Here is a 12,921-nt window from a genome sequence, read left to right on the forward strand (position 1 = left end):
ACCGTACTGTTTTTTTTTCCCTATTCAGAAGTGCATAATTCTGATTAGCATATGATAAGATACAGGGTAATGACATTAAATTATTATAACCTTGGGACTTGTTACTTTCTGGTGTGAAGCAAAGCAGTTCATTAGCTTCGTTATAGACAGGGTCACTGTCGCTGCCTTCAGATCCTGACGCTCCTCCAGACTCTCCTCAAGCTTCTTCCTGTGTTTTTTTTTTTCGTCATATATCTGTTTGTCAACCTATGCACATTTTTAAGTTCGGTACATGTACTGACTCCAGGTGTACTCACCCAGTTGTTCTCACCTAGTAGTGCTTGTAACGGTCGAGCCATTGCTCTCGGTCCCGCCTCTCAGCTCCTAGCGATAGTTTCTACAGATTGTTGTTGAAGCATTGTGTCGTACTGCGTCCACCACTTCTTCATATTCCACTTACCTTTCTAACCTCCCTGTGTCTCACAAGTGTCTTTAGTTGCCGTCTGTGTCCCCTGACACACTATCCACTCTATCTGTTGTGAGTATTTTGTATGGTATGATCGTGTTCTGTCTGGTGCCCTTCTTTTTCAGTGTTACTGAGTGCTTTAAGTTTATCCACGTAGTGTGTGTGTGCGTGTGTGTACTCACCTAGTTGTACTCACCTAGTTGAGGTTGCAGGGGTCGAGTCCAAGCTCCTGGCCCCGCCTCTTCACTGGTCGCTACTAGGTCACTCTCCCTGAACCGTGAGCTTTATCATACCTCTGCTTAAAACTATGTATGGATCCCGCCTCCACTACATCGCTTCCCAAACTATTCCACTTCCTAACTACTCTGTGACTGAAGAAATACTTTCTAATATCCCTGTGATTCATCTGTGTCTTCAACTTCCAACTGTGTCCCCTTGTGTGTGTGTGTGTGTGTGTGTGTGTGTGTGTGAGGTAGAGGTAAGTAAACACTTTCCAAGCTGTGCCTGCAAGACAGAGCTAAAGCTCCTGGCCTTTTCAAAAAAAATTTCGTGCGTGTGGTGTGAAAATTGCCAGTTTAAGTTTGTATGTAGATGAATAAGACACAAGTGCAGCGCTTGAGTATCTTAATGGCCCAGATGTTTGGTGTGTGGAGCAGACTTGTGCAGGAGTCGAACATCGAGTCTCCGTCTTTCATCTACTTGTCTATACAGGATACCAATACTGTATTGATAATTGTGTGTGTTTACCTGAATATTCTGTAGAGCTACAGCGCTTGGACCCACTACTTGGTTCCTGTTCATTGCCGTTATGTTGGCTGACAATGCACGAATCTGACTTACCTATGTGTGAGCTTGACTTACCCATGTATGGACATGGCTTATCACTTATGAACTTGACTTCTCCATGTATAAATTTGACTAAACACTGTTTCTCTGGTGTCTTCCCCAGGTGTCTGCAACGGACCCAGACTGCGGGGTCAACGCTATGGTCAATTACACTATAGGTGACGGCTTCAAGCGCTTCAAGGAGTTTGAGATTAGACCTGTGACGGGAGATATATGTATCTCTGGCCAGCTGGACCACGAGACCAGAGCTGTCTACGAATTTCCCGTCGTTGCTACAGACAGAGGTGAGGATTTAAAGGAACATGCAGTTATATTAAGTTATATAACCTGCATGAACTGTATCACTGTATACAACAAGAGCATTTCACCCTCCATGGAAGATATATTCATTTAATATCAGGTCACTTGTTCTATCTAGGCTGGAATATTGCTGCACACTAACAGCACCTTTCAAGGCAGGTGAAATTGCTGACCTAGAAAATGTACAGAGAACCTTCACAGCGCGCATAACGGAGATAAAACACCTCAATTACTGGGAGCGCTTGAGGTTCCTGAACCTGTATTCCCTGGAATGCAGGCGGGAGAGATACATGATTATATACACCTGGAAAATCCTAGAGGGACTAGTATCGAACTTGCACACGAAAATCACTCACTACGAAAGCAAAAGACTTGGCAGACGATGCACCATCCCCCCAATGAAAAGCAGGGGTGTCACTAGCACGTTAAGAGACCATACAATAAGTGTCAGGGGCCCGAGACTGTTCAACTGCCTCCCAGCATACATAAGGGGGATTACCAACAGACCCCTGGCAGTCTTCAAGCTGGCACTGGACAAGCACCTAAAGTCGGTTCCTGACCAGCCGGGCTGTGGCTCGTACGTTGGTTTGCGTGCAGCCTGCAGCAACAGCCTGGTTGATCAGGCTCTGATCCACCAGGAGGCCTGGTCACAGACCGGGCCGCGGGGGCGTTGACCCCCGGAACTCTCTCCAGGTAAACTCCAGGTACCTGCAAGCCACTCCCAAGAAGCTCGTCACTAGTAATACCTTCCTTAAATCACTTGCAAAGGCTATCTCTCAAGAAAAAAATTCTCTTAACTGGCAGAAATAATAGATCACAAATTACGTAAACTGGTGGATCTACGCAGGAGTGTACTGGCAGGGCTGCATCTGCTCTTGTTGTCACCTCCCTAGTAAGAACGATAGGAACTGTGTTGAGTTAGGCATAAGAATTAACAACTGGGCGTCTACACTACAAACTGAATTGTTTGCCATCCTAATGGCACTAAAGTTAACTTATGACACTGAGATTAAATCTCTGATTATTACTGATTTTATATTATCACTGAAGGCTTTTGAGTCTCATGATGACTCGAACTGCATGCTCATTGGAGAAACCACATATAGATACTCAAAAAATCCAGGAAAATTAATTAATGAACAATTGTTATGGATTCCATCAGATAGTGGATCACTCCTTCACGGTAAAGTTGATACATTACCCAAAAAAAAGTACTCTGAAGAAAAATGTAGAATATAACTTTGATATATTTGTGTCTAGCATTAGGAATAATATTATGAGAGAAGTAAATATTGAAAAGTGAAATTATAGGAATGCCGTTAGAAGCCTAAGTAGATCTGTCACTCAATAACATGAACGTAAGTAAGTATGCCTTTGGAGCAACTGACTGATGTTGCAGTAGTCAGTCTAAGGCTTGGTTACAAGTGCTTCTGGCAGTTTAGCAGACACACAGATGATCATACTAAATGCAAAATATGTGGCCAGCCCTGTGGTCACTGTTTTGAACACTGTGTGCTTTATTGTCCACTTATTGAAGGATATAAGGATTCAGAGTATAATAACCTATGTGATATATCAAGGTATCTAATTAATGAAAATATGATACCAAACATATTAAACAAATTTCCTAAATGTTCTGCAACAGATAAAAGAACTGTAGATATAAATCCAGATGTACTCCTGTTAACCTTTTCGGGGCCTAGTTCCTGGGCCTTTTTTGTATCCATATGCTCTTGCGCTACCGTCTACAAGATGGATACTGGGTGCAACAGAATGTAGCAGCTTAAATGACAGATTCTCTCTTTCTCTCGCTCCCCCCCCCTCTTATTTACACATTGGTTCTACTTGGTTAGATGAGTTCCTACCTTTATTTACAAGCTAAGAGCTGCTACCTACCTCAGTTCATTTGAAAGTCTTTTTGTTATAAGACATACAAATAGGGAATAGGATGAAGTTGAAGCCATCTGTGGGTCAGCATTTTAACTTCAGACTCGTGTCATTCTAGGAATGAATGATCTCAAATGAAATGATGTTCTTGAGAAGGGTACAACCACAGTAGTTGCTGTGTAGAAGCTGTCTTCTTGTTCACCATGAAGTGGGACCAAGTGTGGTCCCTTGTCAACATCGGCCTTGTACATATCAGTAGGGCTACCCACATCCCTCCGGTATTGAATGTTCTACTCAGATGACAGATTGTCTAGGCTGGGTCCAGGCGAGAGATGAATCGTCTTGCTCTGTTCTTTATTCTGTTAAGAATTTGTAGTTGAAACGGGAGGGGTAGAGGTTAAGGTCAATCCAAGGCATGAGGTCACTTGTGCCTCGTACAGAGTCTCGCAGCCTCTACTGTCGAGCAGATGCGAGATAGGTGTAAATTCTGTAAGCTTACTAGCCGCCTTGTTTGCGAGATTTATGTGGTTCTTCATAGTCGGTTTGCGATCAAATTTCACCCAAAGGATATCAACCCCATCGCTAGGTTCCAACACTGTTCCATTCATTATTACCGCTGCTCCAGCATTACCATCATGGTGCCTAGAGACCATCACTATTTGTGTTTTCTCAGAAGCAAAAGTAATATATGTACCATCGTTTCCCCCAAGCTGGTGTATTTGTAATCTGGTGATTGATGTAACTTAGAGCAGCTGACATTTCCTCCATTGGATAAGTAAATGTCAGTGTACAGTCGTCTGCATTTGCATGAGATTCTGGGATGAGTTGAAGGTCTTTGAAATAGACATTTCGTATCAATGGCCCAAATGCTCTTCCCTGTGAAACTCTTCCATCAGTTGAGTGTTTTGTAGACTCTTTCCCATTGAGAACTACTCTTAGAGATCGTGTTACAAAAAGCGTCTTCTAAAACAGACGTCTCCAGAGCAAGCTAGAAGGTTAACTAATTGGTCCCCTTCTAACTGCTGGCCTGTTTCTGGTTTCGTAACAAGAGGTTGGGTTATATTCTGTTTGCTATCCAGGCTACTCTGTAGCCCTCTTCAATATTAATAAGGATATCAACTGAATGAATACAAAACAATAAAATATAATTTAAGATCTTTGCTAGTAAAGTTGTCTAGAGTATATATACAGAATTAAAATATTTGACATAAATAAGGAACCAAGCTCCTACACTTCTCTTTATATATATATATATATATATATATATATATATATATATATATATATATATATATATATATATATATATATATATATATATATGACCAAAATATATTTATGCTTCTTGATATATATATATATATATATATATATATATATATATATATATATATATATATATATATATATATATATATATATATAGTATATTTATATGTCGTGCCGAATATGTAAAACTGGTCAGTTAGCAAGAACTCATTTAAAATTAAGTCCTTTCTAAAATTTTCTCTTATACATTTAAAGATATATTTTTTTCATTAATGATAATGTAAAAATTTATAATTTTGCACCAAAAGTATCTTAGAAAACTTACCTAACCTTATTATAACAAGAAAAATTTGTTTTAGCCTAACCCAACTAAATATATTTTAGATTTGTTTACAATAATTTAATAGTAAACAAACACAGTGAAATATATTTTTTTTCGTTAGGTTCAGAATGATTTTGGTGTAATTATTGCATACACAAATTTTCGCTTGTCCTATATGGCAAGATGAGCGTTGCTATTTAAGCTAAGATCGCAAGTTCTGCCTATTCGGCACGACATATATATATATTATATATATATATATATATATATATATATATATATATATATATATATATATATATATATATATATATATATATATATATATATATATATAATGCGTTTTTCTGTGTTAGGTAACAAATGTAGGATGTTATAGTTTGTCCTGATATTACCATTTCCTTTCTAATGTAGAATGTTGGAGTTTGCTATAAAGTTGTCGTTTTCTTTGATTGATGAAGCGTTATAGTTTGTCTTAATGTCACCGTTTTCTTTGTAACGTAGACTTAATGTCGTAGTTGTACTGGTACCAGAGGTGACCGTACAAGGAGACAGCACTGTGCTGGAAATAAATAAGGACTCCAGTCGTAATAAGTCACTCTATCTGACTATTTTGGGTTATCCTAGGCACTTCATACATATGCTGCTATGTACTTGTATTTATTTATTTATTTATTTATTTTATGTCTTTGCAAACAGTACATTGAGATTTTGTATTTACAATAGTGGGTTGCAATGCAAAGAGAACCTCTATTATGCCTAGGCATTATGGACCAACTTAACATTATTGGCTTACAGTCTACTTAACACTAAGGATTATATCATAGTTGTACAGTAGGATAGTAATTATTTCATAGTTGTACAGTAGATTATTAATTATAAGTTAATCTAATTTATATAAGACAAAAGATATATTCATATATTCAAAAATGCTTTTTTGTGAAAACAATGATTCAATTATATTCCGAGGAAGAAACGGCCTGAGCTTGCTACCATCTGCAGCTCATAAGACTGCCATCCCCACGAGCCCCTTTGAGGCGGGGTAGGTGGCAGACCAGAGGCCTAGCTTCTCCCTACGAGCCCCGTGAGGGCGGGGAATGTGGCTAGGCCTGGGGACACTTGGTCCCAAAGATGAGGAGGTACTTGTACCTCCTCCCATGGGAGACTTAAGTCTCGAGACACTCCCCAGATAGGGAGCCAAGACCGGGTCACCACTACTTGGAAAAGACCCGGGCCGGGAGAATACCGGCGAATAAAAAAAAAAAATATTCCGAGGTATATGTGTTGTGGTTATGTGTCCTGTTTAGATTGGTGAGGAAAATTTTGAGTGGAGGGTTTATATTTGCGTGTATTGTTCTGTGTATGTAGTAGGCACATGAATAAGTATGGATGTTCTTAATGGTGAGCAGATTCAGACTTTTGAAAATTGGTGGAGTATGCTGGCGGGAGTGGGAATTTGTTATCATTCTTAATGCTGCCTTTTGCTGGGTTATCAGGGGTTTTAGGTGATTGGATGTTGTTGATCCCCATGCACAAATTCCACATGTAAGATAAGGGTATATGAGTGAATGGTACAGTGCCAGGAGAGCTGATTGTGGAACGTAGTACCTTATCTTTGATAGTATGCCTACAGTCTTGGAGATTTTCTTGGTGATTTGTTGTATGTGTGTCCGGAACTTAAGGCTACTGTCAAGGTGGATACCTAGGAATTTTCCCTCTGTGAGTCTTGTGACTGATGATCCATTTAGCGTTATGTTAATTGGATCATTTGCAGCTTTGTTTCCAAACTGAATGAAATGGGTCTTATCAGTATTCAGGGTAAGTTTATTAGTCATGATAATCTATGTAACTGTATTTGTGTATACCTAATTAAACTTACTGGACGTTACTGGGATGCAGTGCATCCCAGTAACGTTCAGTAAGTAAGGGGATGCACTGGGGATGCACATCTCGTACTGGGATGCACTGCATCCCAGTACGAGATGTAGCAGCGGTCAATTTTCCTGGCTTGGTTGGCAGCGTCCTCAACTCAAACAGTGAGAGACCGGGATCGACCCGCGGCACTGGTGACACGTCGGGTGATTCCTGACACCTGCAGCGCCTGTTCACCTAGTATTAGCCAAGGCCAGAGAACGAGCTGCGAAGAGCGGAAATTTCTGAGTTAAAGTGAGAATCACATGCGGAGAGCACAGAGAGAGAGAGAGAGAGAGAGAGAAACAAAAACAGTTTTCTTGACAGAGGGAACATGTTAAGAAAAGTAAGATAAGAGAGAGAGAAAGAAAGAAAGAGAGAGAAAAGTAGTGTGATATAAAGGCTTAAAACACCAACAAGTTGAAGAATGGGACACTTGTGCAACATTTGTGTTCATTCCATCAGTCTTTTCTCAAGACTGCTGGAGTGTGCACAACTCCAGGCTGAGGGACTGATTACCTCATTCTCCTCATCATCTTTCATAGTTTTTCTCTTTATTGGACTGAAGAAGCCACTGGCTGGCGAAACATTTCCTTAATAAAGATTTCAAAATGTTGCAAAAGTTTCTCATTTTCCAAGAAGATAAATGAATATACAAGCCGCTATGTATTGACTGCCAAGGAGCGATGGATGTGCTCGTTCTCAGTCCTCATTATGTCTCAGTCCTCATTATGTCTCAGTCCTCATTATGTCTCAGTCCTCATTATGTCTCAGTCCTCATTATGTCTCAGTCCTCATTATGTCTCAGTCCTCATTATGTCTCAGTCCTCATTATGTCTCAGTCCTCATTATGTCTCAGTCCTCATTATGTCTCAGTCCTCATTATGTCTCAGTCCTCATTATGTCTCAGTCCTCATTATGTCTCAGTTCTCATTATGTCTCAGTCCTCATTATGTCTCAGTCCTCATTATGTCTCAGTTCTCATTATGTCTCAGTCCTCATTATGTCTCAGTCCTCATTATGTCTCAGTCCTCATTATGTCTCAGTTCTCATTATGTCTCAGTCCTCATTATGTCTCAGTTCTCATTATGTCTCAGTCCTCATTATGTCTCAGTTCTCATTATGTCTCAGTTCTCATTATGTCTCAGTCCTCATTATGTCTGTCCTAATTATGTCTCAGTCCTCATTATGTCTCAGTCCTCATTATGTCTCAGTTCTCATTATGTCTCAGTCCTCATTATGTCTCAGTCCTCATTATGTCTCAGTCCTCATTATGTCTCAGTCCTCATTATGTCTCAGTCCTCATTATGTCTCAGTCCTCATTATGTCTCAGTCCTCATTATGTCTCAGTCCTCATTATGTCTCAGTCCTCATTATGTCTCAGTCCTCATTATGTCTCAGTCCTCATTATGTCTCAGTCCTCATTATGTCTCAGTCCTCATTATGTCTCAGTCCTCATTATGTCTCAGTCCTCATTATGTCTCAGTTCTCATTATGTCTCAGTCCTCATTATGTCTCAGTCCTCATTATGTCTCAGTCCTCATTATGTCTCAGTCCTCATTATGTCTCAGTCCTCATTATGTCTCAGTCCTCATTATGTCTCAGTCCTCATTATGTCTCAGTCCTCATTATGTCTCAGTCCTCATTATGTCTCAGTCCTCATTATGTCTCAGTCCTCATTATGTCTCAGTTCTCATTATGTCTCAGTTCTCATTATGTCTCAGTCCTCATTATGTCTGTCCTAATTATGTCTCAGTCCTCATTATGTCTCAGTCCTCATTATGTCTCAGTCCTCATTATGTCTCAGTTCTCATTATGTCTCAGTCCTCATTATGTCTCAGTCCTCATTATGTCTCAGTTCTCATTATGTCTCAGTCCTCATTATGTCTCAGTCCTCATTATGTCTCAGTCCTCATTGTGTCTCAGTCCTCATTATGTCTCAGTTCTCATTATGTCTCAGTCCTCATTATGTCTCAGTTCTCATTATGTCTCAGTCCTCATTATGTCTCAGTCCTCATTATGTCTCAGTTCTCATTATGTCTCAGTTCTCATTATGTCTCAGTCCTCATTATGTCTCAGTCCTCATTATGTCTCAGTGCTCGCCTTCCAGTTTCACAAGCTCTGCCTACTCTACATGCTAAACGGACTTCTCTCCCAATATTCATTCTGGCTGGTTCACGTACGATAACAGTTCTGTTTGTGATATATACAAATTTTAGATCAAGGAATGTGGTCAGACTGGTAGAAGTGTGTGCAGTGAGACAGGTGGTAATGCAGTTTTCTACATTACTATGGTGTAGTAAGTCTGGTGGTTGTGGTGTAGTAAGTCTGGTGGTTGTGGTGTAGTAAGTCTGGTGGTTGTGGTGTAGTAAGTCTGGTGGTTGTGGTGAAGTAAGTCTGCTGGTTGTGGTGTAGTAAGTCTGGTGGTTGTGGTGTAGTAAGTCTGGTGGTTGTGGTGTAGTACGTCTGATGGTTGTGGTGTAGTAAGTCTGGTGGTTGTGGTGTAGTAAGTCTGATGGTTGTGGTGTAGTAAGTCTGATGGTTGTGGTGTAGTAAGTCTGGTGGTTGTGGTGTAGTAAGTCTGGTGGTTGTGGTGTAGTAAGTCTGATGGCTGTGATGTAGTAAGTCTGGTGGTTGTGTTGTAGTAAGTGTGGTGGTTGTGGTGTAGTAAGTTGTGGTTGTAGTAAGTCTGGTGGTTGTGGTGTAGTAAGTCTGATGGTTGTGGTGTAGTAAGTCTGGTGGTTGTGTGTAGTGTATGGCTGTATGTAGTGTGGTGGTTGTGGTGTAGTAAGTCTGGTGGTTGTGGTGTAGTAAGTCTGATGGTTGTGGTGTAGTAAGTCTGGTGGTTGTGGTGTAAGTCTGGTGGTTGTGGTGTAGTAAGTCTGGTGGTTGTGGTGTAGTAAGTCTGGTGGTTGTGGTGTAGTAAGTGTGGTGGTTGTGTAGTGCAGTAAGTCTGATGGTTGTGGTGTAGTAAGTCTGGTGGTTGTGGTGTAGTAAGTCTGGTGGTTGTGGTGTAGTAAGTCTGGTGGTTGTGGTGTAGTAAGTCTGGTGGTTGTGGTGTAGTAAGTCTGGTGGTTGTGGTGTAGTAAGTCTGGTGGTTGTGGTGTAGTAAGTCTGGTGGTTGTGGTGTAGTAAGTCTGGTGGTTGTGGTGTAGTAAGTCTGATGGTTGTGGTGTAGTAAGTCTGGTGGTTGTGGTGTAGTAAGTCTGGTGGTTGTGGTGTAGTAAGTCTGGTGGTTGTGGTGTAGTAAGTCTGGTGGTTGTGGTGTAGTAAGTCTGGTGGTTGTGGTGTAGTAAGTGTGGTGGTTGTGGTGTAGTAAGTCTGGTGGTTGTGGTGTAGTAAGTGTGGTGGTTGTGGTGTAGTAAGTCTGGTGGTTGTGGTGTAGTAAGTCTGGTGGTTGTGGTGTAGTAAGTGTGGTGGTTGTGGTGTAGTAAGTCTGGTGGTTGTGGTGTAGTAAGTCTGGTGGTTGTGGTGTAGTAAGTCTGGTGGTTGTGGTGTAGTAAGTCTGGTGGTTGTGGTGTAATAACAGTGGGATGACTGTGGTGTAATAACAGTGTGGTGATTGTGGTGTAATAAAAATGTGGTGATTGTGGTGTAATAACAGTGTGGTGATTGTGGTGTAATAACAGTGTGGTGGTTTTGTAGTAACAAATTCACCTTCAGCCTAAATGTAGTAACAGTATCAAAGACAATACACTCAGATCGCCTAAGCGTACGTAATAAGGCACACAGATTACTGGGATTTATATCAAGAAGTGTAAGCAACGGAGGTTCAGCGGTTATATTACAGCTTTATACATCATTAGTAAGGCCTCACCTAGATTACGCAGCTCAGTTCTGGTCTCCATATTACAGAATGGATATAAATTCATTAGAAAACATTCAGCGAAGAATGACAGAATTTATTCATAGCATTAGAAATCTTCCGTATGAAGAAAGATTGAAGACCCTTAAATTACATTCACTTGTTAGACGAAGAATGAGGGAAGACATGATCGAAGTGTATAAGTGGAAGATGGGTATTAATAAAGGGGATATAAATAAGGTCTTGAGGATATCTCTCCAAGAGAGAACCCGCAGTAATGGATTCAAATAGATAAGTTTAGATTTAGAAAGGATATAGGAAAGTAATGGTTTGGAAATAGGGTAGTTGATGAGTGGAACAGTCTGCTTAGTAGGGTTATTGACGCTAGGACCTTGGGTAGTTTTAAATTTAGGCTGGATAATACATGAGTGAGAGGGGTTTGATTTGAGTGGGACTTCCATATGAGTAAATAGAATTACCAAATCTTATTTCTTGGGTAGCATTGAAAATTGGGTTGGGCAAATATCCTATTACTGGGATGGATTGTGAAGGACCGGCCTAGTATGGGCCAACAGGCCTGCTGCAGTGCTCCTCCTTTCTTACTTTGCTGGTCAGGAGCCCAGGGCTCCTGACCAGCAAAATGTGATAAGTTACGAAGGTATCTTCACAATATTCAACTTCAGTAACTAAAACATACAGCGAGATCAAGTCAGTCATGTCCTAAAAACAAGTTGGAAAGATAACCTAAACAACACGGATCCAAACCTCTACCTAGAAAAAACTAACTCTGTAGCACTTGAAGTATACTCAAGGCATATTTCATTAAGAAAAAAGGAGATGTAAACTAGAAAAAGACGCTCTTTGTACAGGCAAAGGTGAAGAATCACAGAGCTGCTGTAAGGGGATCAGTATATCTAAAATACGAATGGAGGCATTGGCCAGAGAAATAGTAAATATCAAACTTAAACTTAAGGAATAATACAGGAGACAAGAAATATAGGAAGAACTTAAAGCCATAAATGAAACTGAAAGAAACCCAAAATGCTTCTTTTCTTATGCCAAATCTAGATAAAAACAGCATCCAGTATTGGACCCCTGCTTAGACGAGATGGGACTTACACAGATGACAGCAAAGAAATGAGTGAGATACTAAAGTCCCAATACTACTCAGTATTTAGTGAGCCGTTAACCAGACTAAGAGTCGACAATCTAAAATATTTTTTTTATAACCGAGACTCAAAATATAGTTAATTCAAAAATGTCTGATATCCTAACACCACAAGACTTTGAAAAAATAATAAATGACATGCCATGCACTCTGCCCCAGACCCAGACTTGTGGAACTCCGTGTTCAAGAACTGCAATAATTCCCTTTCGCTTGCCTTTAGCATTCTATGGAGAGAGAGCATGGATACAGGAGTCATCCCACAGTCAATAAAAACAACAGACATAGCCCCACTCCAGAAAGGCGTAGTACAACAGTTGCAAAGAACTACAGACCGATAGCACAAACGTCCCACATCATAAAAATCTTTGAAAGGGCTCTAAGAAACAAGATCGCTAACCACTCAGATACCCATCAGTTGCACAACGCAGGACAGCACGGGTTTAGAGCAGGTCGCTCCTGCCTGTCTCATATACTGGACAACTATGACATGGTCTTGGATGCTCTGGAGGACAAACAAAATGCAAATGTAGTATACACAAATTTTTGCGGAAGCCTTCGACAAGTGCGATCATGGCGTAATAGCACACAAAATGCGTGACAAATGAATAACAGGAAAGTTGGTAGATGGATTTATAACTTCTTAACAAGTAGAACACAAAGAGTAACAGTAAACAGAGTAAAGTCAGAGGCGCCTACAGTGAAAAGCTCTGTTCCACAAGGCACACTACTCGCTCCCATCCTGTTCCTCATCCTCATATCTGACATAGAGATGTAAGCCAAAGCATCGTGTCTTCCTTTGCGGATGACACCCGAATTTACATGACAGTGTCATAGATGGAAGACACTGCAAGTCTCCAAGCGGAGATCAACCAAATTTTTCAATATGCCACAGAAAATTGTATCAAAGTATAAAAATTTCAACCTCACAATAAAGCCAAAAACAGATGTGAAAGACCTTGGAGTAATAA

At 40.4% G+C, this 12,921-nt stretch overlaps 1 protein-coding gene across 1 annotated transcript in view; it reads left to right on the forward strand.

Annotated features, from left to right (window-relative positions):
- Positions 1-1,389: 1,389 nt before the first annotated feature.
- The window catches only part of LOC128705429 (protein dachsous-like), an 83,684-nt gene continuing 72,152 nt past the window's right edge, over positions 1,390-12,921 (forward strand). Inside the window, exon 1 of the mRNA XM_070087784.1 lies at positions 1,390-1,575. Within this exon, the coding sequence (XP_069943885.1) occupies positions 1,431-1,575 (145 nt within the window). The 5' untranslated portion in view covers positions 1,390-1,430. The remainder of the gene's footprint in view (positions 1,576-12,921) is intronic.

This window comes from Cherax quadricarinatus, chromosome 2 (genome assembly GCF_038502225.1).
Source record: "Cherax quadricarinatus isolate ZL_2023a chromosome 2, ASM3850222v1, whole genome shotgun sequence".
Classification (NCBI taxonomy): Eukaryota; Metazoa; Arthropoda; class Malacostraca; order Decapoda; family Parastacidae; genus Cherax; species Cherax quadricarinatus.